General features: G+C 47.8%; 1 protein-coding gene across 16 annotated transcripts in view; it reads left to right on the top strand.

Moving 5' to 3' along the window:
* The window catches only part of ARVCF (ARVCF delta catenin family member), a 493,848-nt gene that overhangs the window by 208,299 nt on the left and 259,397 nt on the right, over nt 1–26,152 (top strand). For 8 of the 16 annotated variants that reach the window (XM_053279337.1, XM_053279338.1, XM_053279341.1 and 5 more), the window contains one exon: nt 20,605–20,842. The exons of 2 other annotated variants lie outside the window; for them this stretch is intronic. In XM_053279337.1, coding sequence (XP_053135312.1) covers nt 20,605–20,842 — 238 coding nt within the window. Of the gene's footprint in view, nt 1–9,846; nt 9,945–20,597; nt 20,843–26,152 lie in introns of all 16 variants that reach the window. 6 more of the 16 variants (XM_053279344.1, XM_053279343.1, XM_053279349.1 and 3 more) reach the window with 4 other exon arrangements.

Raw genomic sequence — 26,152 nt, 5'->3', positions numbered from 1 at the left:
GTAAGCTGCTGTGGCGACCCTCTTGGGCACAGAAGAGGCAGGGTGGAAATAATTTTGTAAATAAGTAAAATAAAAAGAGAGACTTCCTGAGCGGAGCGGGCTGCTCAGCGGCAGGTGTGCGGGAACTGGGATGACGGCTGTACAAAGCTTGAAATAAAGCTGGCTTGTTTGTATGCAAAAGTCATCTAAAACCTGTTCCTGGTTAAATAAATGTCTCTGGCATAACAGACTGCAGTGCGTAGGCTGCAAAGCTATTTGTGTTTCTCTTGAGCACCTGCTGGATGTGGGGCATTCTCGTAGCCTGGAATAGATTCATCCTAGCCTCTTGTCTCCGTTGGCTTCGTCATTCGGACAAGGCAGTGCAGTTATCCCCACCGAGCTCCGGTCCACTTTCCCGGCAACCCCACTTAAATCTATGCGCCTCTGCCAAAGGGGGCAGCATTTGGCCCCGTGTCTGGAAAAGCGTCTTCCGAGACTTACCAGGACCGGTTGGTATCCCACACCCCGGAATCGAGAAGTTAATTGGCAGGGTTTGCAAACTCTGCTGCTGACTCTTCGGCGGCTACGGTACGAAGCGGGATGCAACAAAGACGGTTCTGTTTGGCAATGTGACTGAGCCGTTTCCGTGCCAGAATCCATCACGGCAAAGGACGGGGCTCTGTGAGGCTGTCATTAAAATGTATCTGTTTTTCCTGCCTTTGAATGCCTGTGAATGAAGAGACTGATTATTCCTGACATCTAGTGAGCTTCAGTACATTTGCTTCTCACAGATATTGTTTATTAGTGCTCTGAGACGAGTCGTCTTGCATAGAGGGGGAAATCCTAAGCACGCCAGGTTATTTAAGAGCAGACTTCCCTCCAGTGTTGCTTTCTGCACTGTATGCAGGCATTCAGGGTCTGAGGGGGGAATCAATATTGAAGTGAAGCTTCTTGAGATTCGCATGCATTATAACGAGCAAGAGAGGAGGGCTAGTCTTGGGGGAGCAAGCATGGCTTGTCCCCTTAGCTAAGCAGGGTCCACCCTGGATGCATATGAATGGGAGACTAGACGTGTGAGCGGTGTAAGATATTCCCCTCAGGGGATGGAGCGACTCTGGTAAGAGCAGAAGGTTTCAAGTTCCCTCCCTGGCAGCATCTCCAAGATAGAGCTGAGAGAGATTCCTGCCTGCAACCTTGGAGAAGCTGCTGCCAGTCTGGGTTGACAATACTGAGCTAGATGGACCAAGGGTCTGACTCGGTAGGAGGCAGCTTCCTATGCTTCAGCACACCAGGACTTCTGGTTGAGGGCAGCTGTGACTGCATCGCATGGAGGAAACACTCGAGGCCAAAGACTGGTTGAACTCTTCTTAGCTATAGTCTCACAGGGAGTTAGAAGGTGTTCCAGAGCCTTGCGTTTCCAGGAGAGACACCCGAGCAGCCGTGCGGTTCATCACCACCATTAAGTACCTGACACAGTGTCTTAAGAGATCCTCTCTGGCAACCAGCTCCAAATAAAGTATTTTCAAGTAAAACTGGTTGCCAATCAGGGTTCCAGAGACTGATGGGTGTGCACGCAGTTGTAAGATAAGAAGGGACAGGTGGGTGGAGCATAATAATAGACAGAAGATGCAGAACAAGGGAAATGTTTCCCTCTAAGCCGTAAGAAATCATGAATGTGAGCAGCTTGTTTTCAGCTCTGCGGGGAAGTAACTTTATAGGTAAAGTTGTGCCGAGTCGGTGTCAACTCCTGGCGCCCACAGAGCCCCGTGGTTGGCTTTGATAGAATACAGGAGGGGTTTCCCATTGCCGCCTCCTGCGTAGTATGAGATGATGCCTTCCAGCATCTTCCTATATTGCTGCTGCCCGATATAGGTGTTTCCCATAGTCTGGGAAACTCATCAGCGGGGATTCGAACCGGCAACCTCTTGCTCCCTAGGCAAGTTACTTCCCCACTGCGCCATTAGGTGGCTTTCAGCGCTGTAGGACACTTTATTCCCCCCCCCCCACAGCAGTAGGAATTGTTCAGTGTGGAGGGGACCAAAGCCCCGCATAACAGATATTAATTGCTTGATTCAGATCTGTCTGTTTTGTTCTGATGCAGATGTATTTGCATTACTTCCCCAAGCAGTAATGGAATTTGTCCTCCTGAATCCACAGAGAAAACATTCCCCCTGGTAGTAGAAACATTTGTTGTGGCTGCAGAAGTGTAGCTCCCCTGTTGTGTTACATGGCTGTAGTATTTTAAAAAATCGAATCAGAAGATGATGCTCTTCTCCACTCTGGTCTATAGACCTAATTTAGCTGCATGCAGCACAGTACTTTCACAAACATAAAAGTGAGGAAGTCTCCCAGTAGCCTGCAATCAAATTATCTGACTGAGCTAATCGACTTGTATAATAACCAATCTCGCCATCTCTTCTTCCCCTCCCCTCCCCTGCCAGATCTTCTCTTTGAATGCAAATAAATGTATATGTGTGATCAACGGCAGACCACACTCTGTATTTTAGACAGGAGAATTAACTAGCGTTGTGCTCTCGGTGTCTGTTTGATACTATTTATAGCATCAATTAACTCCTCATTGTTGGAATATGTCGCTTGACACATCTGTTACGGAGCCCACACAAATGTTCAAGTGTGTGTGTTGTCTCTCTCCTATTGTTTCATTTGAGGGTTTAATTAAAGCCAGGGCTCACCCAGTCTCGGCCCTAGGATTGGCTTCCCTAAAGCCCAGGGCTCAGTCCTGGAATCTGAGAAGGAAGAACAAAGAATCACGAATATCTGTCCTACTTGGCAACTGGTCTTCGGCTGGGACCAAAGTGTTCCCGACGTCCCTCTTGAAAGCTGTTTCAAATAGCTCCACTGAGAAAGATGCTCAAAAATTAAACATGGTCAGTGTGTTGTTTCCCCCGCCCCATAAGTTCAAGGAGGGGCTATAGGTCAGTGGTGGAGCAAATGGTCAGCATTGCAGAACATCTCAGGTTCAATCCCTGGCTCCTCCAGTTGAAAGGATACCAAGTGGCTGGTCTGAGAAAGCCCTTAGGGTGGTTTACTGCTATGCGCTCTATGTGGGGCTGCCTTTGTACGTAGTCTGGAAACTGCAGTTGGTCCAGAATGCGGCAGCCAGGCTGGTCTCTGGGTCAGCTAGGACCAAAGCCAGCAATCCTATAGACCCCTGCCTGGGAGTATGCACCATTGAATTCAATGGGAACTGGCTCAATCCGGGGTGGGGCAAATGCCCCCCCCCCAGATTCACATGATGTGGGGATTGTTTGGTGTGTTGTAGAAGGCAGAGGCCCCCACAGAGTGATGCTGTGTCATGACGTGGAGTAGTAATTCTTGGCCACAAGCGAGTCATTCTTGGGTCATTCCATGAACAAAATGACGGATGGCAAGAACCAGCGTCTAGGGAGAGCTACTGTGTTTGTAGCACTGCTACCACTACGCAGAGAGGCAAAATGTAAAACAATAAGGGGGGGGAGAGAGAGAGAGAGAACAGCATCTGCTGCTACCACCAAGGAACAGTGAGCTGCCCCCATCCCCAGCTTTGAGAATTTCATGATCTCCCTGGGCGATCTCATACTGCGCGGGAGATGGCAATGGGAAGCCCCTCCTGTATTCTGCCTAAGAAAACCACATGGCTCTGTGGTCGCCAGGCGACGACACTGACTCGAGGACGCAACTTTACCTTTACCTGCATTTTCACCACCTGTGAATGAGGTGGAAGAATGTGGGGGAGGCATTCGGATCAGGCCTAAAATCTAAACAAGTCTGTAAGAACTTACTCCAGTCCTGTTCTAGTTCAGAATTTTAATACTGAAATTATCTGATAATTTAATACTGAAATTATCTGATAGGAGCACCATGCTCCTATCCAGAAACATCTATTTTCCCTCTTTAAAAACAACAGCATTTTAGTTCTTTATATAGCACATGCAGCCTGAGAGAGTTTTGTGAAGTTCACAAGCTTGCACATTTTGAATATAGGTGGGCGGGAGAATGAAGATATGGACGTATGGTCCCCAAGTATAAACCCGTTGTGCTCTGTGATTGAAGTGCCAACATCCCTTTTTCACAGGAATGGAAGAAGCATGACTATTATTTTCCAAATTCATCTTAATTCATTAGGGGAGGGGGGGGGAGAGAGAAAGAGAATATCCATACAAGAAAGGAAGAAAGCATGCAATTTTCAAGGGAATAACAGGCCATTGAACAGTAATAACAATAACAATGAAACAAACCCCACTGAATAAGCTTAATTGCTTTTTTGAAAAAAAAGAGAATTAGAAAATTATAGAACAAAGGCGTTCTAGCAGCTATAAAGTGCATTTAGTCTTTATCAGAGCACTTGATACATTGTCTTGAGTCTTATTTGAAAATGAAAATAATTACATTTGGCTTAGGCGAGAGATCTGCCACCCGGACTGAGGGAGCTGGTCCAGTGACTATGAAGCGAAGGATATTGGCAGGTTGTCAGCAAGGAGCTGGTGGGGAGAGGATGAAAGGGACGCTGGGCTTGATTTATCCTCATTCCACACAGCTCTTGATGGCTTGGAAGTGGAGAGAAGCAAACATTTTTTTGGATGGCTCTAAATGGCAAGATGCTGTAAACACCCGTGGCATGAAAAATCACGCCGAAGGCTATAAAATTGTTATAAAGTATGGCTAGGGAGTGGGGGGAATGAAGTCCAGTGTAGCAAAATGCAATTTTAATGCAGCTTGGATATAGCTCTAAACGTTGACATTTGCCGGAGAAGAGCAGCGTTGGGAGTCTTCCTGGTGACAAATGTAGACGTTCGAAGTGGACGGCACATCCTCCAGGGCTGATCTCAGTCCTGCCACTGAGCATGGGAAGACACGGAGCGAAGTCCTCAAAAGCATGCGGAGTCCTGGTTTTAAAAAAGGACCAGAAACAGGGCCCTGTAGACCATTGCCGTGTTTGCCTAAATAGAAGACGACCCTGAATTTAAGATGACAACCCCCTTAAGAAATACAGATTATACCAGTATTGACCCAATGAGATTTAAGATGACACCACCCCACCACCCTCAATTTCTAATACCAAACAACTTGTAGCGGGTGGAGGGGCTATTATTGGATTCAGGTAAATACGGTAATAAACACAGCTCTGATTCTGGGGTGGGTGGGGGGTGGAATGCAATATGGGCAAACCCAAATCTGTCTCCGAGATTGACCACTCCACACTTGATGTGCTGTACCAGCTTGAAACCTCTATTAAAGTCCACTAAAATATCCCAAGGGTATGAGGATACCATGGACAGCCAGGAAAACAAACAAATGAATCATAGAATAAATCAATCCAGAATTTTCACTCGAGGAACAATTGACCAGGCTCAAACTTCGGACACATTATGCGAAGACCAGCTCCTTTGAGAAGTCCATAATGCTGGGGAAAGTGGAAGGAAAGAGAAGAAGAGGACGACCAGCAGCAAGGTGGAACATGGACTCTATTACAACAGCAATAAATGCCCCACTGAGAGTCCTTAAAGTTCAAGTTGGAGACAGATCATCCTGGAGAGAATCTATCTATGTGGTTGCTAGGAGTTGACACTGACTTGATGGCACTTAATCAGTCAACCAATCAATGAGGATTTGGGGAGTTGAAGTCCAACAACATCTGGATACCCAGGTTTGAAAACCTCTGGGTTGAGGTGTAATGAGTGCCGTGTAAATGATGGCGTGAGCAACCAGCAATATTGGGCATGTCAAATACATCTGTAAAGTGCAGACACACTGGCACTGGGTTTTTACTGTAAATACTCATCCTTTCATGCAACTACTCTTGAGGGGGATTTAAAACCACATAAGGAGAGGAGGTTGTTCAGAAAAGCCAAGTACATTTGAGACCATCCTTTGGTTTTCTGCAGATATCCAAAAACACACAGCGGAAATGCTGATAAATCCGTGGAAATCCAAGATGCTAGTTTTGTGCATCCATGACACACCACTGAGAGCTGGTCTTGTGGAAGCAAGCATGACTTGTCCCCTTAGCCAAGCAGGGTCCGCCTTGGTTGCATATGAATGGGAGACTAGAAGTGTGAGCACTGTAAGATATTCCCCTCAGGGGGTGGAGCTGCTCTGGGAAGAGCATCGAGGTTCCAAATTCCCTCCCTAGCGGCATCTCCAAGATAGGGCTGAGAGAGATTCCTGCCTGCAACCTTGGAGAAGCCGCTGCCAGTCTGTGAAGACAATACTGAGCTGGAGAGACCAATGGTCTGACTTAGCTTCCAATGTTCCTAAGGATTACCACATTGCTGTTTTGTTCCTGTTAAGTGAGGTTTATTAGGGAACTCATTAATTTACAAACACAATGGGATGCCTAGCTTTCTTAACCTTATGAATATTAAATTCCAGCTGACTGAATCACCAAAAGCTCCTTGGGGGCTGCCCAATTTCTAAAATCAGCAGTTATCATCTTGTATTGAAATGTTATTCTTTGCCTCTTTTCTGCTGAAGCCCCACTTTCATTGACCTATCCATGCAGCTGAAACTTTAAATAACTCCAGAGTTCCTTCCTGAAGGTGTGTCTAGTTAGAGTGGTTTTTCTTTCCTTTTCTATATGGCATTTCCTCGGTTTGCATTCCTTCCTTGGCCGTACTCTTTGTTTCACAGTTTGGGTTTTTGTGTGTGTCCAAAACAAAACCCCCTCACCAACACATTCTTGTTTCTTTTGACGCCAATACACTGTGTCTGTACTGAAATTGCTGATCGTTGTATGTTGCTATTCATTGGTGTGGGATTGATGCCAGTTTTCCAGATTAGAAGTCAGTCAACCAGAGTTATGGCAATTCAGCGAAGGAAGCAATGGGAGGGTGTTGGGTTTTGAACATAATTCTTTAGCCCTTTTATGGTGGTTCAGTGATTTAGAGTGTCAGGCTAGGGTGGCGGAAACCTGGGTTCAAATCTCCACTCAGCCATGAAGTTCACAGGGTGACCTTGGGCTGGCTAATTTCTCTCTCTTGGCTGAGCCTACCTCACAGGGCTGTCGTAAGGATAAAAGAAAAGAGCACATTGCATACTGCTCTGTGCTCCCTGGAGGAAGGCTGGGATCAAAAATGGAATTAAAAAGGTAAATTTAAAAAAATCAAAAATGGAATTAAAAAATGGTACAATGTGTGTTCCAGTGCTTGACTTTGGGCCATTTCAGACACAAATCTCATTATCAGCAGCTGTTTGTGAGTTCTCTTGTTGGACTGTGCCATATTTAAGTGCGCTGGGAGTGGGAGATGGAGTGTTTTCCTTTCACCCCCCCCCCCCACCCGGTATCTCATCAATCATCAGAAGGCTGGCTACTGAATCCAGGAGGACCTCTTCTGTAGCAGCTGCCAAATTTGAACATCCTTCTTAAGCATTATTCGTTCTGGACTGGCTTTGTGTTCTTTTATGTGCCGGCCAAGAATATTCTTAATTGTTCAGTCTTTTGGCAGCAGTCGACTTTTGGCAGACTGTGTTTTGTTTGACTACTAGATATTGTGTATATGTGTGTGTGATTGTGATGAATTCTTTTTAATATTGTGAGCCACCATGGAGGCCAGTAATATGGAGGGAAGATGGGATATAAATGTGTTAAATAACTTTTCCCCTTGCAGTTATGCAGCTCCATTGCAGTCTTGTGGAACAGCAGGCCACTGCCTGGTTTGAATCGGCTCTTGACGTCTCTATGTTTTACACTGCGTTACATTTCCCCGTGCATTTCCCCAGTTGTTTCTTGACAAATAGCCTTGGGTATGCTAGGCTTGGGCAGATGTTAGGACTGCTGACTTAAGAGGAAAGTCAGAGGAGATCCTGCGATCAGGTCTCTGTGCTCTTTGCACAATTACATGGGAATAGCTCTGTTATTATTATTTTAAACAAACAACTCAGAGTCCAGCTACACCTTCAAGGCTAACTGAAAGGGTGTTATCAAAGGAGGGTGCCCTTTGCTGGGCAATGTGAAAGTCGAACGGCACTGTAAGTCAGAGAACTAGCTTAATGGAGTGTTTACTCTCGTCTTTCTCCACCTTCCTAGGGACAATGACCAGTGCTATAACTCAGGGCTTGACAATTCCCGGGCGCCAGCTTGCCACAGTGTCTGGAAATTCAGCGTGGTGCCTGACCGTAGGGTTGCCATATCCTGGCTTGCCAAGTCCGGGTGCCTAATTTGCATATTATGTAAATTGGCTTGAAAATCATTTCTGAGCACCATAGTGGCTGCACGTTTTGCTCCGTAACTCTGCTTCTACAAGGGCTAGAGCAGTGTTTCTCATCGTTTTTGGAGTCATGGACTGGTGCATTGTTTGTGTGCAGTTTCCTGGACCAGTAATTTGTAAGGGGGTCGCCCCCCTCACCCTCACCCCCACCCCCAGGCACCCCCCCAAAAACAATTTTGGGCAGCTCTCCGGCAGACTCATTTCAAGGAAGTGAAATGAACATTATCCAGCAGCGAGGGCTGCCTGGAAATGAACTCCGAAGAGCCCCTGCTGGCCCGAAATTATTTTTGAGGGGATGATTTTTATTAGGGATGCCTCATGGACCAGTACCCAACACCTTGTGTACTGGCATCGGTCTGCGGACCAGTGGTTGAGAAACACGGGGCTAGAGTTTAGGGTTTTGTTTTTGTTGTTTTTTAAATGAAATCTGAAATCTGGGCGAATCTGGGTGTGCTAAGCAATCTGCACACTGGAAAATTCAGGGAGTCAAATCAAAAGTGCTTCTCTTACTTTTTATGAGAGAAGAAGCCATTGTTCCTATTTAGGCCAGGACTGGCGTGTCAAATTGGTGCCTGATGTGTTTAGTGAGAGCTGCTGAATTAGTACCTCAGCGTTACCTGTGTGAACTCTGGCTGGTACAACATGACTGCCTTCCTTGCCCGTCTTGGTTGGGAAGTGAGTCTCGCAGATAGTTTTGCTAGCGTGTTTGGAGAAGAGGTGACTATGCTGAGACATGATTGAGGTTAGTTTTATACACCTCAAGCAGGGAGTAGAGGGAGGAAGTTTTTTCTCCCTCTCTCACAACACTAGAACCAGGGGTCATCCCATGAAAATGAAGGCCAGGAAATTTAGGACCAACAAGAGGAAGTCCTTTTTTACACAGCGCATCATTAATCTATGGAATTCTTTGCCACGGGATGTGGTGAGGGCCACCAGCTTGGATGGCTTCCAAAGGGGCTTAGACACATTCATGGAGGACAGGTCTAACAATGGCTACTAGTCTGGTGGCTATAGGCCACCTCCAGCCTCACAGACAAGATGCCTCTCAATACCAGTTGCAGGGGAGCAACAGCAGGAGAAAGGCCATGCACATACCTCTTGCCTGTGGGCTTCTCAGAGGCATCTGGTGGGCCACTGGGTGAAACAGGATGCTGGACTAGAGAGGCCTTGGGCCTGATCCAGCAGGGCTGTTCTTATGTTATGTTTCAAAAGCACCATTTGCATGCTAAAAGAGACCAGAGGCTGCTGCTGAAAACAGCCTCCCAAGATCAACCTCTCCCTTCTCTGTAATATGTAGTGTAACAAACCCCAACTTGGAGATTTGCCTAAAATGTAGTTTCTTGCTAGTGTTTGCATTTCAAGAAGAAAAGACGAGGTGTGAATGGATGATGTTTTAGATCCTTTTCTGCCTCAAGGCCACATAGCCATGCACTCTGTTTCACACTCACAATTCCAGTCCAGTTCTGCATCTGTGCACGTGCGGCATGGGATTCTTATTTTAACCTGAGTCTGAATTAATGAAAAGTCTTTTGCTTGGATTTCCTGAGAGTGCCTTTATCCCTCATTGTTGAAAGGATGCTTTTGTATACGAAACAGGACTTTCCCGACTACTAACCTCTGAAGAACTAACTCTTCTTCCTTTTCCTCTCTTTTGCTGCAGCTGATTCAGCTTGAGGCTGTCTGTGGCCTTCCTTTCCGCTAGGTTTTAATGTCTGATGTCCCAGCATCTCTAACATAGAGACCTGCCTAACCTACTAGGTGTGTATTGCCTGATTTTCAGTGCACGTTTTCCAAACTTTGCATGGGAAATTGCATGCCCTTGAATGCTGTTGGCAGGGTTGTGCCGTCTTCAGGGGGGAACATAGCGGTGGCTTTATGAAATCTGCACCAGTTGGAAGCAAATAGGGTGATGACTGAGGGCCACCTTTTCCTCTTCAATATTGTTCAATATAGCCACACACACGCTGCACAAGTTTATGCACTGCAAAATCCTCGAGCTCTGTATCTTTTTGTGCTTGCATACAGTACAGCTTGGACTATCTATCTGTCTATCTATCTATCTATCTATCTATCTATCTATCTATCTATCTATCTATCTATCACATTTATAAACCACCTAACATATTTATCTTTTTCACACTGAGCTTGGCTTCATGCGGAATCTTGTCATTTTGGTCACTTAAGTTTCTAGCCCTCATGGTTGAAAGAAAATGCTTCTATAAATTTCCAGAAATTCTCTGGAATGGAGCACACCGAAGTTAGACAGATGGATAAAAGTGTAGAGGGCTACTTCAGTACTGGCCCTTTAACAAGCCGTTCCCATCGAAAATGGACTTTGACCATTTTAAGCAAATGTTTTATAGGGGCGGCATAATAGGTTGCCTGGCTACAACTGCCTTGATGTGTTCAGAGTTTTCAGTCTATTTCAGTTTATGTACAAATTGGGGCACATTGCAGCTGAAGGAAAAGAAAGGCAAAGCTGAAGGCACTGAAAAATGGTACTCACTGGGAAATGTTCATTTCAGGTTTTTCCTCTGAGGCAATAATATATTTTGGGTTGTTGTTTTTTAAATGTTCAAGATTCCTCCATCCTCACAGAAACCACGAGTGAGTCTTGTTCTAACCCTCTCTCTTGGCTTTGGTGCCTTGTAAGTGACACCTTGCATTTAACTAAAATACAGGCTGCTGTAAAGCAATAATAGGTTTTGGGTGGTATATGAATATCTTAAGTAAAATCAAATAACCTGCGTTAAATAAATCACAGATCAGCTGAGACCTTCCCCTTCCCCCAGTGCTGATAGTGTAAATTATTGAAATACTGGATAAACAATTACCAATATGACAAATATTTGTATTCCGCTTTTCAACAAACGTTTCCAAAGCGGTTTACATAGATATGAATGAATGAATACAACAGAGGTCCCAGCCAGTGTTCTCTCTGATTTTTTCCCCACCTGTGTGTGGAATGAGTTTTGTATCAAGGCAGGGTGTGTGCACCATGTGCATTCAGAGTGGGGCCTTCCTGATTCAGCCTGAGCGGGAACGAAAATTAACGGCGCGGACATAAACAAAATGTGTGAGCGCACGCACATGCCTTAGAGGGAACACTGGTTCCACCAGCTGGAGCTCAGTAGTTAGATACAGGGGCAGAAAGCTTCCGTTTTCCCCACATTAAGTGAGTGGTCACCATTTTCTCCAGTGGGGACCCTCCCACCATGAGGGTGGAACCCTTCTTCCCTGGTGGGCTCTAGTCCTCATTAAGGTTGTGGACCTGTGTCTGGGCATGACTGCTTCAGGGGGTAGCTCACGTGATGCCATACTCCTCTGTCCAAAACAATTCCCTGTGCATAGAAAAGGGGCTGCGATTGGCAGAGTGCTTCCTTGCCTGCAGAAGGTCCGCGGTCCAATCCTGAGCTCCTCAGAAAAGACCTCTGCCTGAAAGAGGATTGCTGCCAATCTGCATGGGGATTAATAAGCTAGATAGGTGGACGGTCGGACTAAATACAAAGCAGCTCCATATGTCAGCGAAGGGCCACTGGTCCGTGGCCAATGGCCAAGGAAGGGCTGTGGGTCAGTTATCCCTGCTGACTGAACCAAGAGGCACCTTTTAAAGTGGTGGTTCTCTTAGCTTTAGCAAGGGGAGAGCAACCGGCCCTATCCATCCCTAGCACAGCATCCCTCCAGTGGCAGTTGCTGGTGTCTACCTTATGTTTCTTTTTAGATTGTGAGCCCTTCGTGAGCGGGGAATCGTTTATTTATTATTTTATCCCCCCCGCCCCTATGTAATGAGAACATTGGCTGAAAAGCGGCATTTGTCTCAGTGGCAGGAGCGGCTGAGCATCTGCTTGGCATTCAGAAAGTTCCAGCTCCAGGCCTAGGCGTTTGTGGGTAGGACTGAGAAATGCCCCTTCCTGGAACTTTGGAGAGCTGCTGCCAGTCAGTGCAGACAGTCCTAGCGAGATGCACCAGTGGTCTGTCCCCAGTATAAGGCAGCTTCATATTGAAAGTTCCAAGTTCCCTCTCTGGCAGCATCTCCAAGATAGGGCTGGGAGAGACTCCTGCCTGCCACCTTGGAGAAGCCGCTGCCAGTCTGTGAAGACAATACTGAGCTAGATAGACCAATGGTCTGACTCGGTATATAGCAGCTTCCTATGTTCCTATGAATGGGAGACTAAAGGTGTGAGCACTGGAAGAGATTCCCCTTAAGGGATGGGACTGCTCTGAGAAGAGCACCTGTATGCTTGCATGCAGAAAGTTCCAAGTTCCCTCCCTGGTGGCATCTCCAAGCTAGGGCTGGGAGAGACTCCTGCCTACAGCCTTGGAGAAGCCGCTGCCAGTCTGTGTAGACAATACTGAGCAAGATGGACCAATGGCCTGACTCAGTATGTCAAGGAGAAACCTCGACTAGAAGCCTTCTTCTCTCCAGCACAAAGTGGTGATGTATGTGCAGGGAATTTTCTTGTGTCAGGACATCCCATCACGGGTGGGGTTGCCATCTTCTGGCTTGCTTCCAAATCCGGGGGCCTCATTTGCATGTTGTGTCAATTGGCTTGAGAATCATTTCTGAGCCGAACCGCGACTGCACGTTTTGCTCCATAACTCCGCTTCTGCAAGGGCTAGAGCTTAGCGTTTGTTTAAAGATATGAAAGCTGGAATCTGGGTGGGCTAAACAATTTGGGGGAGATGCTTAAAATCCAGGTGAGACTTGAAATTCCACCGGGGGGGGCATGGCCACTCTAATTCATGTGCATCTGGAGTCGGGCTGACCAAACCTGGTTTCCCACCTTGCTGAGATCTGGCTCTTGTTGAGAGGTATCCGGCAGGAGAGCAGGCGTTGTGTCGCTGTGCAGAGCACACAGAGATGCACTCCTACCCCACCCCTGCCCCGCCCTCTTTGCATTCTTCAAGCCCCTCCCTCCCTGCCTCCGCTCCTGATGGTCAATGACAAGCCGTTTTGCTCCTGAGAAATGCGGCACACTACCGTGTCTGGAATGGGAATCACATGAGCTCCTGGCGGCTTTAATTGCTGCATTTGAATCCCCCCTGAAGACCTGGGTTCTCTGCAAAAGGAAAAGGAAAGGGCTGATAATGCAAGTTTTGCGTTCTTGAAAAGGGGCATTCTTAGGGTGCCTTTTCACCAGTATCCTTCTTTAACTGTTGATAAGAAACCATAAATGGTTTCTCTGGCACCGAGAGCAGGGCTGGATTGTCCCCGAAGCCTCCGCGAGCGGCCCTGGTTAGGGGGGCGAGGGGGCTGCCCCCTCCCTCCTCCCCAAGCCCTCTTACACTGGAGACTGCCACAATATGTTTCATACACCCAGTGCACAAGGATAGTGTTGCTGGTGGGCTTTGCTTCCCATCGGTCCTGGCTGGGTAAGGGGGCTGGAGGAGTGGCGGCGGAAAAGCCGACAGCTTCAGGGTGATGTGAAAGGGTGATGGAGCAGAAAGAGCCCAGATTCCTCTTGGATAGCCAGCCATAGCCCAGGTCTCTCCATGCCTCCCGGCTACAGAGCTGTGCAGGCTTAAAAGCACCATCTAGTGCAGAAGCTATAAAGCAGCATCAAGGGTCCTATTGTGAGATGTTGAAAAAGAAGAAGAAAAGCGGGGTGGGGGGGCAGCAATCCCACAAGGCTATGTTGTTGGAGAGGGAGAGGGAGCAAGCCGAGGCGTTCCCTCCCCCCTTGCATACTGGACGAGAGATTTTCATAGGAGCTGGAGGATGAGAGGACGCGGCTCCTCTCTCCAAAGACTTTTAATTTCGGCATCCTGGGAAGCATTCTGGGTTGCTCCCCAAGAAATCAGCGCCTGAGCTTTAGAGCCCGGAAAGCTCCTGTTTTTCTCTTTTGTGATGGAGGGCAGAAGGAGCAGCAGGTTAAAGGCTCCAGCAGGTAAGTATCCCTTGACTCCGAAGCGAATGGCAAGGGCTTCAGACAATAGCCAATGTGATCCCTGTCCAATGAGCATCAGGGCCCTGAAAGCAGATGGAACTCAAGAGCACCGAGATCTGGGCGGGAAATGAAGCCTCCGAGACTCCACGGCGTTTTGATTGTCGTTCTAGCAGGGATGAGAGATAGGGCACGCGTGGGCTTCTGCCAGGGGTGTCTACGCGAATAAGCATTAGTGGTAGCTTTAAGCAGGGCAGACCTTTATGCCAGCAGTGCAGAAATCCCAGGCCCTTGATAGAAGTCTGATGGTGGCAGCCAGGCATTTGAAATATTTATTTCAACTCTGAGGCAGGACTGATGCCTAAATTTTTGATATTGGCTCTTTAAAAATGCAATACGGAATCATTTCCCAGCCCTTACGTATTTCACACAGTTTCAGGATTTCAATGAAAGGCATGTAGCCCCAGGGTGGTGTTAATGCCTTTTGGAACAGCAGGCAAGTTTCTAGTCCTTGTGGCTGAGAGGTTCTTTGTGCTTTCCCACGTGCTCCATTACCCTTTACCACCACTTTGTTGGGAGAAGCATATTCCAAATTACTTGAAGCATTAAGGCCAAAGCCCCATGCAGGTTTACCTGGGGGCAAACCCCACTGAGCACCATGAGAGTTTCTTCTGGGTGAACAGCATACGTAGGGCTGTGCTATAAATAATGCAAACAGAATTAATCCCGCAAAACCCAGGAGGTGTGTTCAGAACTGGCATGATTTATTCTCATTGCTTAGTTTGCTTTTCTGGCTGCATAATTTGGAGATCAGGAGGCACGAGCAACGCCAGTGGAAACCACTGCTGAAACATCTTCATTGCAAGATGCTCGTGGCGATAGGTGCACTTTAGTGATTGGGGCCCATCTCAGTATTGCATAGACGAGGGAGATCCTGGGAGGGATCAAGGATGGTTGTGGTGAGGTAGTAGCAGAGGAGAGGAGAGGAGAGGAGAGGAGAGGAGAGGCAGGTCTGTAGCAGCAGAAGCAGGAGGTATGTGTGAACCAGCTCGACACTGAACTGGTCTGGCTCGAGGCCGAGCCGAACCCCCTGGGCCAGCTCAGGGCCATTTTGGGGGTTCTGGAGTTTAAAGTATTCATTTGTTTATTTACTCACTGCCGGGTTGGGTAGCGCCCTTGGTGGGTACTGCTGCATCCTGGGTCTCAGCAGTTCGGCTTCTCCCTGTCAGCTTCCCCCTGATCTCCGAAGGGCCATTTTTGGGAAATGGCGATGGCCATTTTGGAGGCCGCCGCGCAAATGGCCAGAGCATATGCGCGGTGACCTCCTAAATGGCCGCTGCCACCTCAGAAAGGGCTGAAACAGCCCTTCAGAGACCAGGAAGAGGCTGGTGGGGAGAGGGAGAATTGCCGGAGACTTCACTGTGGCCGCCCCCCTTGAGGCCTCTGCCCAATCCAGCGGTGAGTAAAAAATAAAAATAATAAAACCTTTAGAAGCCTGAACTGGCTCTAATTTGAGCTGAGCCAGGCCCCTCATTTGTGGTCACCAAACTGATGTCCAGATCGGTTCGAGTCCCGTTTCGACTCGAACCAAACCAGGCAGTTTTGTGCCCACCCCTAAGCAGCAGCAGGGTCCCCCTGTTGCTCAAAGCAGAGGACAGGCTGGATCTGCACACCTTTCCACCTCACTAGCTCTGGCCTGTTGATGTTCATGAGCCTGCTTTGCTGGTCGCTGGTTCCTCTGGACACCTGGCCAGGCAAAATCCCTTAGGGATGTGCTGAAATGCAGTTTGACGTCTGAATCGCCCCTTCAAAACCGAGGGCTTACATAGTCCCTTTAACACGGAGGAGAGCGGGTCCATACCTGCTCCTCTTCCTCCCTGTCGCCACTTCCGTAATGGTGCTCTCCCTCCATGTTAAAGGGGCGGTGGAAGCCCTTGGTTTTAAAGGGATGTGCCCATGATTCGGATGCTGAATCGCGTTCCGAGCACACCCCGAAAACCCCTAACCTGAGAGTCCGGGAGCTCCTGCTTCAGGACTTCTTGGGACTTTTACACACAGCAGGTTTTACCGCGGGTTTCCGGGGAGGCTTTACTGCGAACCCGAAGTTGTCCCCCACAAATGCTGCCAATGGTGGATTTTGTAACCCGAGATATAAATCAGGCTACACTCTAATGTGCCGTGAAAAACCCGAATTCTGTGCGAACTGCTCCCCGACAACTCGCAGGGACTTTGGGGTAAATCTAGCCGATATGCGAACATCTCCCTCCATTCCGGAGGAGATGTGAGTTAAAGGGCTTCAAAAGCCCCATGTGAAAAGCTTCCTGCGTGTTCAAATTCCAGACCAATGGGGAAAACAACCACACTGTCCACTGGCTTCAGGATCTGGTGGACTGTTCATTGGCATCCCTTCAAGCCTGCAGACCTCTCCCTGCTAGCTCTCCGAATCCCACAGTGCACCTCAGCCTCCCCTTTTATATCCCAGGCATGGGCTAGGCCAGGGGTTCCCAACCAGTGGCCCTCCAGTTGTGGCAGAACTACCACTCCCATCACCCCCCACTACAGTTGTGGTTGGGGATGATGGGAGTTGTAGTTCAGCAACATTTGGTGTGCCACTGGTTGGGAACCCTCTGACGAGGCAGGGCAGCTCAACTTCGGCCCTCCAGCGGTTTTTGGACTACAACTACCATCATCCCCAGCTGCAGCAGTCCATAGGCAGAGATTTAGGGAATTGTAGGCCAGCATCTGCAGGAGGGCCGAAGTGGAGCAGCCTTGGCCTAGGGTGGGTTCCAGCCAGTGCTAAGACTGCAACAACCAGGAACCTGAGGAGTGTGAGAGGCACCAGCGAATTGATATTTTGCACCCAGTTGTTATCCCCGTGTTAGGTCCTCACACTGTGGCTGCCGCATGGGAGGGTACATGCCTCTGTGCGCCAGCTGCTCCTTGCCCCCAGCGGAACAGAGCTGTTCTTCAGGGGGGGTTCCCACGTTGCCACCTCTAGACAGCGGTAGCCAAGGGTATGCCAGATGTTGCCTTGTGGCACGGCCCTGGTGGGAAGCCGACTCCTGTAAATGTTGAAATTGGTGGAGGGAAGGTGGCCAGCAATCTCCTCCTGGCCGGCTTCTCTTGCTGTGCAGGGGCTCTTGCATTCCGTGGAGATCCATATGCCTCCATGTGATTATGGAGCTTCATCTGCTTCCTCCGTATGAGCCTCTGAATCCTGCAGTGTGTGCGGGAGTGGCAGGATCCCCGAAGCCCCCTTTGCTAGAGCTTCAGAGAAAAGAGGCCTAGTCAAAAACTTGCCAGGCATATCTGCAAAAGAAGTTTCCAGGTTTGGTGGGAGTCATCTCACTTGGCAGTGACTTTGTGCATTTGCCAGGTCATTGGGAAATTAATTTCCACTCACATAGGCTGGTGAGGATTATGCTCCGCTCCCTTCGAAGGTCCTGCTGACATCTCTTTGAAGTGGGATCACGAAAATAGACCTTGTTTGACTTGCTGCCTTGTTCCAAAACATTTGATACTCAGCAGGCCCTACATTTTCCTGGGAAGGTGAAGATCAGCCTTCTGCTGATCTGTGTTCGGTAGCTAGCTGCTGCATGAACAGACAGTCCTCGCTGATTAGCTCATGCATGCAAATGGACTGGTAATGAAATGCAAGAGAGCTTGCTGAAAGGATGACTACCTAGAACAAGTCTGACCTGTCATTGTGCCACATTTTCTTCTCCCCCCCCCCATTGCTTACGGAAGCACAAAAGGTTTCTGAAACTGAGGTTCCCTCCCCTCCATCGTAACAGCCAGGACTCTGGGTAATCTTAGATAAAACAAATACAAATTCTGCAACCAGAAAAAGGTTGGATTCTGTGACATCTGTTCAATGTTCATTCATGCATGTACGTTGGGCAACTTCTTCTGCTTCCATTACTAGTGAAAATAGATAAGGAGCTATGGAATCGGGATGTGCCGAAACACGATTCGGCGTCCAAATCGTGGGTCCACCCCATTAAAACCGTGGGCTTACACAGCCCTTTAACATGGACGAGACCAGGTCGTCCGCCTGCCACCGCTTCCGTAATGGCAGCGTTTCCTTGGTGGTAAAGGGGCTCTGTTTTAAAGGGATGTGCCTGTGATTTGAACGCCGAATCATGTTTCCAGCACATCCCTACTGTGGAAAGGTCCAGCCCCTTGACCACTGAAAGTTTTGCCCATATGCTTTTGTGGGTATTTTCACAACCATCAGATCTAGAAACTTGATTCTTTTTTTAAAAGAGTAAAAAATGAGAGCTGAGGTTGGTTCTCAGAAACTTGAATTCTGCAGGCCAGTGCTGCATTCTGTGCTAGTACAGAACTGCAGTGAACACACAGCCCTGATCACAAGCCAATCATTCTCTTATTTCCTTAACGTAACTTCTTTGAGCATGACAGTATGCATGCAAGCCTGTTGCACTATTCTACAGTCTATCAATCATGCTGCTGTTGTTTATCACAACTGTAGCATTTTGCTCTGTGAAGTGCAGCTATTAAACTATTTATTTTCACAGTACCACTAGTCTGTTTGTGCCAGGTTTATCGCAGCATGGAAATATTTGGCGATTGCATTTGTATTGCTTCCTATCAAGTTTTTTTAAAAAAAATCTGGAAAGTGCAATGGAATAAGCAGGAGGAATGGAGTCTTTAGAAGGCAGCTGTGTACTTTTGGCCTACTAGCATGATAGAGCTCATCACCTAAAGCTGCTGGCTACTGAGTCAGACCCTCGGTCTATCTAGCTCAGCACAATATCGTCTACACTGACTGGCAGCGGCTCTCCAAGGTTCCAGGCAGTTGTCTTTCCCAGCCCTACCTGGAGATGCTGCCAGGGCGTGAACCTGGGACCTTCTGCACATAAAGGAGATACTCTGCTACTGAACTACAGCCCCATTAAGAGCTAAATACATAGCCTAAATTTTGCTGTCTGCTTGAAACGGTAAAAGGGGGATTCTCCAGCTGCTAGCAGACCACTGTGCATAGCTGGTGAACTTTATTCAGCTTGGTGGATCACAAATTGTGCAGTCTCCCTCTAGAAAATATTCTCCCTTCCATTCTCCATTACACTGGCATCCGTCTGAGACTGGGGAGACATTTACGGAGCGATTTTTGTCCATTTACTTCCCAAGAATTCTAGGTACTATGAGGACAAACATCAAACCCCAGAGGAGAGCTGGTCTAATGGTAGCAAGCATGACTTGTCCCCTTAGATAAGCAGGGTCCACCCTGGTTGCATATGAATGGGAGACTAGAAGTGTGAGCACTGTAAGATATTCCTCTTAAGGGATGGAGCCACTCTGGGAAGACCAGAAGGTTCCAAGTTCCGTCCCTGTCTTCTTCAAGATTGGGCTGAGGGAGATTCCTTGGAGAAGCTGCTGCCAGTCTGTGTAGACAATACTGAGCTAGCTGTACCAATGGTCTGACTCAGTATATGGCAGCTTCCTATGTTTCCAACTCTGCACACTCCCCAGCTAGAAACTGCATTCAGAAAATATCAGTTAGACACATGCTTAAAATGTTTTCTGAGAAAACTCCAAGGATTAGCTAAGGCAAGTATTAGTAGAAGAGAACTCTGGAATGAGTTCCACAATGGAGAGGGTCCTATACCCATGTCCAAACTTCTGTCTGTATATGCCCATAGATGATACACATTGACCGGAGAATGTACATTAATAACCAGGCAATGCACAAAACACTGTCAAGGTATGCACATTCTCCAGTGCGTCTTGGAGACAATGAATCATGACTGAAGAACGTGTATCGTTCCTTTTTCATGGTGCTACTATTCCTGCCTTCTCCATGAGGGGCATCTGCTTTGCATGCGGAAGGTCCCAGGTTCCGTCCCTGGTATCTCCTCAGAGGGCTGAGAGAGAGACTCCTGTCTGAAGCCTGGGAGAGCCACTGCCGGCCAGCGTAGACAATTTTGAGCAAGGTCTGACTCAGTACAAGGCAGCTTCCGGTGGGCCTGTGATCTTCTACGCTAGGTCACCCATCAGTTGTAGAAGGCCTTCAGCTTTGTTGCAGCTTGAAAGAGTGAACTCTTACCATCTGAACTATTTAAAGGCAAAGGTACCAGATCGGAATAAAGTTATAGAAATAATGGATCTGGCAGTGGAGTGGTGGGATTGTGGCGGCGGTGGTGGTGGTGAGACAATGAGAGACTTAATATATTCTTAAAAGTGTGTTATTGTTTGTACAGTGAAATTACTTTCATGGAAAGTGTGAAAATCTCTTGTCAGGCAGAAGCTTAGAAAAACAGTACCTGGTGAGTTAAATAAAAATTCTGTCCAAGGAGCGCATATTTAAAAATAACTTGGTGCCGTGCTATTCAAGTAAAGCATGAAATAGCTGTCCGGCAGTGTCCTAAGCAGCAGGGGAAGCGTTCTTCTCGGCATCTGCGTTCTGTCCTGGAGTAATCAATGTGCCATTTTCTTTTCATTCCTGACCTCTGACCTGTGCCTCCTCCCCACCCTTTTCCTAACCCTTGTCATTGGCCCGTATCAGTCAACAGGCAAGAGGAACTGAGCCCGGCCATGGATGACTATGACATCAGGTCCGCTGCCAGCATTTTGGCATCCGTGAAAGAGCAGGAGGCTCGTTTCGAGCGGCTCACCCGGGCCCTTGAAGAAGAGCGGCGCAATGTCTCCCTGCAGCTGGAACGCGCCAACCAGCCCTCGGACCGAGTGAGCATGTGCACCATTGGCAACGGGCAGCCCCTGGCCACCGCCTGGCAGCAGCTGGTCCTGCAGGTAACGGCCTGCACGTCTTACTTGCAACTCCGCATTGCACATCCTCTGAACGTCCGTCCCTAAAAGCTGAGGACTGGTTTGTCATGGGTGCCGCCTCCGAGGATAACAGGATAGCCAGATGTGAGCCGGTCTGGCGGTGGCAAGCATGAAGGGTCCCCTTGGCTATGCAGGGCCTGCCATCATTTGCTTTCAATTGGAAGAATGCATGTGTAAGAGATCCCCCTTAGGACAGGGGTGGGCAAACATGGCCTCCAGCTGTGGTTGAACTCCAACTCCCATCAGTCCCAGCCACAATGATGTGGGTGGGAATGATGGGAGTTGTAGTTCAACAGCTGGAGGACTCTGTTTACTCACCCCTGCATTGGGAGATGGGGCTGTTCTGGGAAGAGCATCTGCCTGCTTGCATGCAGAAGGTCCCAAGTTCCCTCCCTGGCGGCATCTCCAAGTAGGGCTGAGAGAGATTCCTGCCTACAGTCTTGGAGAAGCTGCTGCCAGTCTGTATAGGCAATACTGAGCTAGATGGACCGATGGTCTGACTTGGTAGAAGGCAGCCTCCTATGTTCCTAGGACAGAATTTTGCATGCTGTTTTAAGGTGAGTTGCTGAGGATTGGCAAAGAGGTGGATTTTGTATTTGCCTGCATTCCCCAAGAGTATCTGCATTCTCAGATAAAAAGGGCATTGTGTCCCCTTCACCAAAGTCCTAAATTTGTCTCGGGAAATGCACCTTCTTCCATATCTTAGTATCCTTACGTGAGCAGGATTTACGTATGTGTCTGGGTGTTGGCTGACTCCAAACTGACGGCCAAGACAACAGTCTTGAATACAGAACAGGAGTGGAGGTTTGGTTTCTCATGGCCAATTTGTTCGATCAAGATCCTCACATTGATTCACAGACAGGGCTGAATATATTCAGCAGGAGATACAGGATATAGGTTTAAATACCCAGTGCTGGATAAAACAGAAATCCACGCTCTGTCTTAATATCCCAATTATGTCCAACTGCATATGTTTGCTCACTTTGCATAATATTTTCTGTTCATAGCCATGGGGGAGGGGACAAGAAATGCCCCCTGCCCCGCCTCAACTACTGGAAGTCTTTCTTACCCCTTCCTAGTTTCTGAGGTTTCACCCACCTGCAGCTTTTCAAGGCTTTCTTCTTCATGAAAATTGAGATTCTCCGGTTTCTGACCAACCACAAATTCTGCGCTTGTGCATCATAATTGCAGAATAAACAAAGCCCTGGACACTTTCTCTTGCCCTGATCTTCCAAATGCTGGCCTTGGGTGGGCTGCTGCGTTGTCGTAGGACCAGAAAAGGGAAAAGTCTGCGGAGGCACTGGCCCGCAGTAATGATGGACTGAAGAAGTATGGGTAGGAATTGGTTGTATGTGGGAGGTGAAATACACGAGCTACTGGCAGTCTAGAGCAGGGCTGCTCAACTTAGGCCTGCCAACTGTCTTTGAACTACAACTCCCATAATCCCCAGCCACAGTGGCCAATAGCCTGGGATTATGGGAATGGTAGGCCAACATCTGCAGGAGGGCCGAAGTTGAGCAGACCCGGTCTAGAGCAAGGGTGGGCAAACTTGGCCCTCCAGCCATTGTTGAACGACAGTGCAAGGGATGATGAACTACAGTTAGGGGAAGATGTGAGTTGTAGTTCAACAACGCCTGGTAGGCCAACGTTGCTCACCATGATCTAGAGAGAGAGAGATGGCAAATCCAGTTTCAGGTAAGTGGCAGTGAGGTTGTGCTAGGATCCTATCGGTTTCTTTAGAGGTATCAGATGCTGGGACTGAGGACTTTCTCAGGACTATGAGTTTTGCCACAGAGGTGGTGGAAGACTGCAGTCTAAGGAATCCTTGGATGGGTGGCTCACAGGTAGGTCCTACACACAGGACAAAATTCTGTTGGAATTGCTGACCAAGGCAAACCAAAACAAAACGCTGTTAGGGTGTCCAACAGTAACAGCCTGCAAGGCTACCAACAAATGAGATGGAAGAGTGTGCCCATAGCAGTTGCGGCCTTTAACTTTTGTCGTCATCCTGGAACACCTTGTGCAATTGTTTTCAGCTGGGCTCACCTCTCAGTAGCAGTAACAAAGCCCAAATGCTGCCGTTGATCACTTGAGCTTGTGGAGTGTGTCCATTGTCTGGCAGTACTTTTTGATGGTTTCCATGATTGCATTTCATTATTAAGACTTTGCATGAGGTATTTCTATCATTCCGAATCCCTTTGGCAGTGGAAACAGGTTCCTGGTGCCTGTTTTCTGCCTCATCTTCGACTGCTTCATGCACTGCTTTTTCCTACGTAGAATGTGGATACAGATAACACGATCTTTGGGTCGCATATGATTTCTGCTGTGTGTGCATGCTTCACGTGGCGAAAATGGCCTTTTTCATGGAGCAGTTTTTTAATAGGGTCAACTGAGGTTGCTGAAATCTGTCACTCTCATGGAGCAAGGAGCTCTTCCTTAAACCTGTTTCTCTTCCTCACCGTGTTGAATGCAGGACAGTTTGGGCTGGTTTACCGGTGCTCCTAACATCACTTTATTTCTCAGCATGCCATTACTTGCCACTGAATACGTGCACTGACTCTCTTATTTCAATAGTTTGAGGTGGTCACGGATCTCTGGGGTGTTACACCTGTAATGGCCTATCCCCATGTGCAAACAATCATTGCATGTCACCATCATCAAGAGAGAGACATGCATGTTTGAGTGATCCTTTTGCCTGGAAGTCAGAACCAGAAGCTGCTTTTGGGAGCTGGGGAAGTGTGCCAGTTTGGTTCTGGCTGTGCAAAGGTTTGATCACTGAGATGGGACAAAAGCAGCCTAGGTTTCTGTGCTTGTGCTTGACTCTCAGGGGGCTTGTGCTGATTGAGTTTTGTGTCCAGCATCACCTATCCTGGCTGGTGCACCTGAATCATCCTGCCTCAGCTAGTTACAAATTAATCTTTTATTTCGTCTTTTATTATTATTATTTTTTAAACAACATTCTGCCAAAGGAAGCTGACCTTGTAACTCTTCCCTGACTTTCCCACTGTTTGCGGGGAGCAGGGAATGAAACAATGCTATTATTTCTGTTCTAGTGGCTCGTCTTTTCCCTAAGCCAAGCTGTGACCTAAATTTAAAGCTGTGTTGGGTGTTTGCTTAAGCAGAACATAGATCTCACACCTTGCAGGTAAAGGGTGGTTGCAGATCAGTCTGCTTATGTCCCCGACCTGCTTTGGGCTTGTAGGTGTTGGTTTCTGTTGCTTCAGAAAACGATTCCAACCTGTGGACTTTTTGCATTTGAGAGCACACTCTGAATATCCTGTTGTGGTTCTCTGAATCAGTAAATGTGCCATGTTAGAGGAAAGAACCAGGTTGTGTCTTGTTGTGATTCTTGGAATGAGTAAATGTGCCATGTTAGAGGAAAGGACCAGTTGTGTCTTGTGATTCTTGGAATGAGTAAATGTGCCATGTTAGAGGAAAGAACCAGTTGTGTCTTCTTGTGATTCTTGGAATGAGTAAATGTGCCATGTTAGAGGAAAGAACCAGGTTGTGTCTTGTTGTGATTCTCGGAATGAGTGCTGGACTAGGACCGGGGAGACCCGAGTTCAAATCCTCATTCAGCCATGATACTAGCTGGGTGACTCTGGGCCAGTCACTTCTCTCTCAGTGTGAGGAGAAACTCAAGTATGTAGTACACCGCTCTGGGCTCCTTGGAGGAAGAGCGGGATATAAATGTAATAAATAAATAAATAAATAATGGGTAAATGTGCCATGTTAGAAGAAAGAACCAGGTTGTGTGTTGGGATGTGTGTCTCCGTTTTGTGACTTGCTAACTAAAGTAGACCATCTAAGGTTCCAAATCTAGGTACACTTACCTAGGAGTAAGTCCCATTGCACAGGGGGGCTTACTTCTGAATAACATATGTAGGATGGCACTTTGAAATGAGCATGGTGATACAGCTTTCTGAGAGTTCGTATTCGGTCATATCATTTTGATGCATTTACTTGGGATTTTGGAGAGTATAAGGAACTGGGACGCAACACAATGACCCAAGGCTGAAGATGATAGGAGTTGTTGTCCAACAACATCTGGAGACTCATGGTTGGAAACCCCGATCTAGAGAATGGTGGACCTCCAAATTGACTAATTTGGTCATCTTTTATCCAGGCCCATCACTGCATACATCCACATTACTTTTCAGAGAAATGTCACAGAGTGGGCCGCTTGCATTCCATGGTCTTTTGGCCTCCCTGTTTCACAATTTACTTCTTTGCTCTGTACATACCATAGTTTGCTAACTGAGGATAACATTTCATGCCTCTGTCCACACTTCTGCCACAATAAATCTGTACATTTTAAAGGTACCACAGGACTCTCTTGTGACATAGGGCGGCAGCAGAGGCAAAAAGAACCTGGGAGAGATGGAATGTGCTACCTAGCACTCATCCTTTTTAGGATGCTCATCCTCTAGCTTTATTAGGATTATTCTTGGTCCGCCATAAGGGTATCCTCCCGAAGGTAAGACTTATGTCCCTGACCTTCCATCCAGCTGCACATGGATTGGATTTTGCTCCAATGCTTTTGGGTTGGAACTTTCAGGACTCTCCCACAAAGGCTGTGCTTTCTGGACTGACTGTCAGATTAAGTCATAACTAGCTGTGCCGGGTGCAGAACATCTGCGCCTCTCGTTCTCCCTTTTCTGCCCGCCTGCCGCCTTCTTTACCTGCCCCGCCCGCCATTGCCATTTTCTTCCCCGCCGTTGTTTTCTTTGCCCGCCTGCCGCAGCTGTTTTCTCCCTCCGCCAACGTTTTGTTGCCCACCTCGCCTGCAAGCCTGTCCACCAGCATCGCCACTTTCCTCTCCCCCTGCTGGCAGCTCGCTTGCGAACTCTCGCGAGAACTGCCACACATGGGATTAGTGACAGGTATGCCTTAGAGAAATATATAGATAGATGAGAACCTTTTGGGGAGGTTGTTCACTGCATTGAAGAGAGTGGTGTGTTTTAATAGAGATAGATTCTTGTTGGTTGGTGTGGCGCACGCATGCAGCTAGCAGGGATGCAAACTCTTGTTTTTGATTTGTCTTTGCCGAACTGATGGAAAGGGCCCCTCAAAGAATGCTGTAAACATGTTTCATTCTTGCTCCGTACCAAAGCAGACACATCCATATTGTGGGTTTTATATGGTGGTTTACAGGGCTAACAGGATGGCACAAAGGAGGAAATAAAATTCTGGCACAGAAAATCAGAGGTACTATTCAACGGTGTGAGAATAGATTGCTAAACGTTTTCCAGGGATGTGGGAGAAGCGCTTTGT

Source organism: Hemicordylus capensis, chromosome 15, assembly GCF_027244095.1.
Source record: "Hemicordylus capensis ecotype Gifberg chromosome 15, rHemCap1.1.pri, whole genome shotgun sequence".
Lineage (NCBI taxonomy): Eukaryota > Metazoa > Chordata > Lepidosauria > Squamata > Cordylidae > Hemicordylus > Hemicordylus capensis.
The sequence above is the reverse complement of the archived record's forward strand: the minus strand, read 5'-3'. Positions and strand labels throughout refer to the sequence as shown.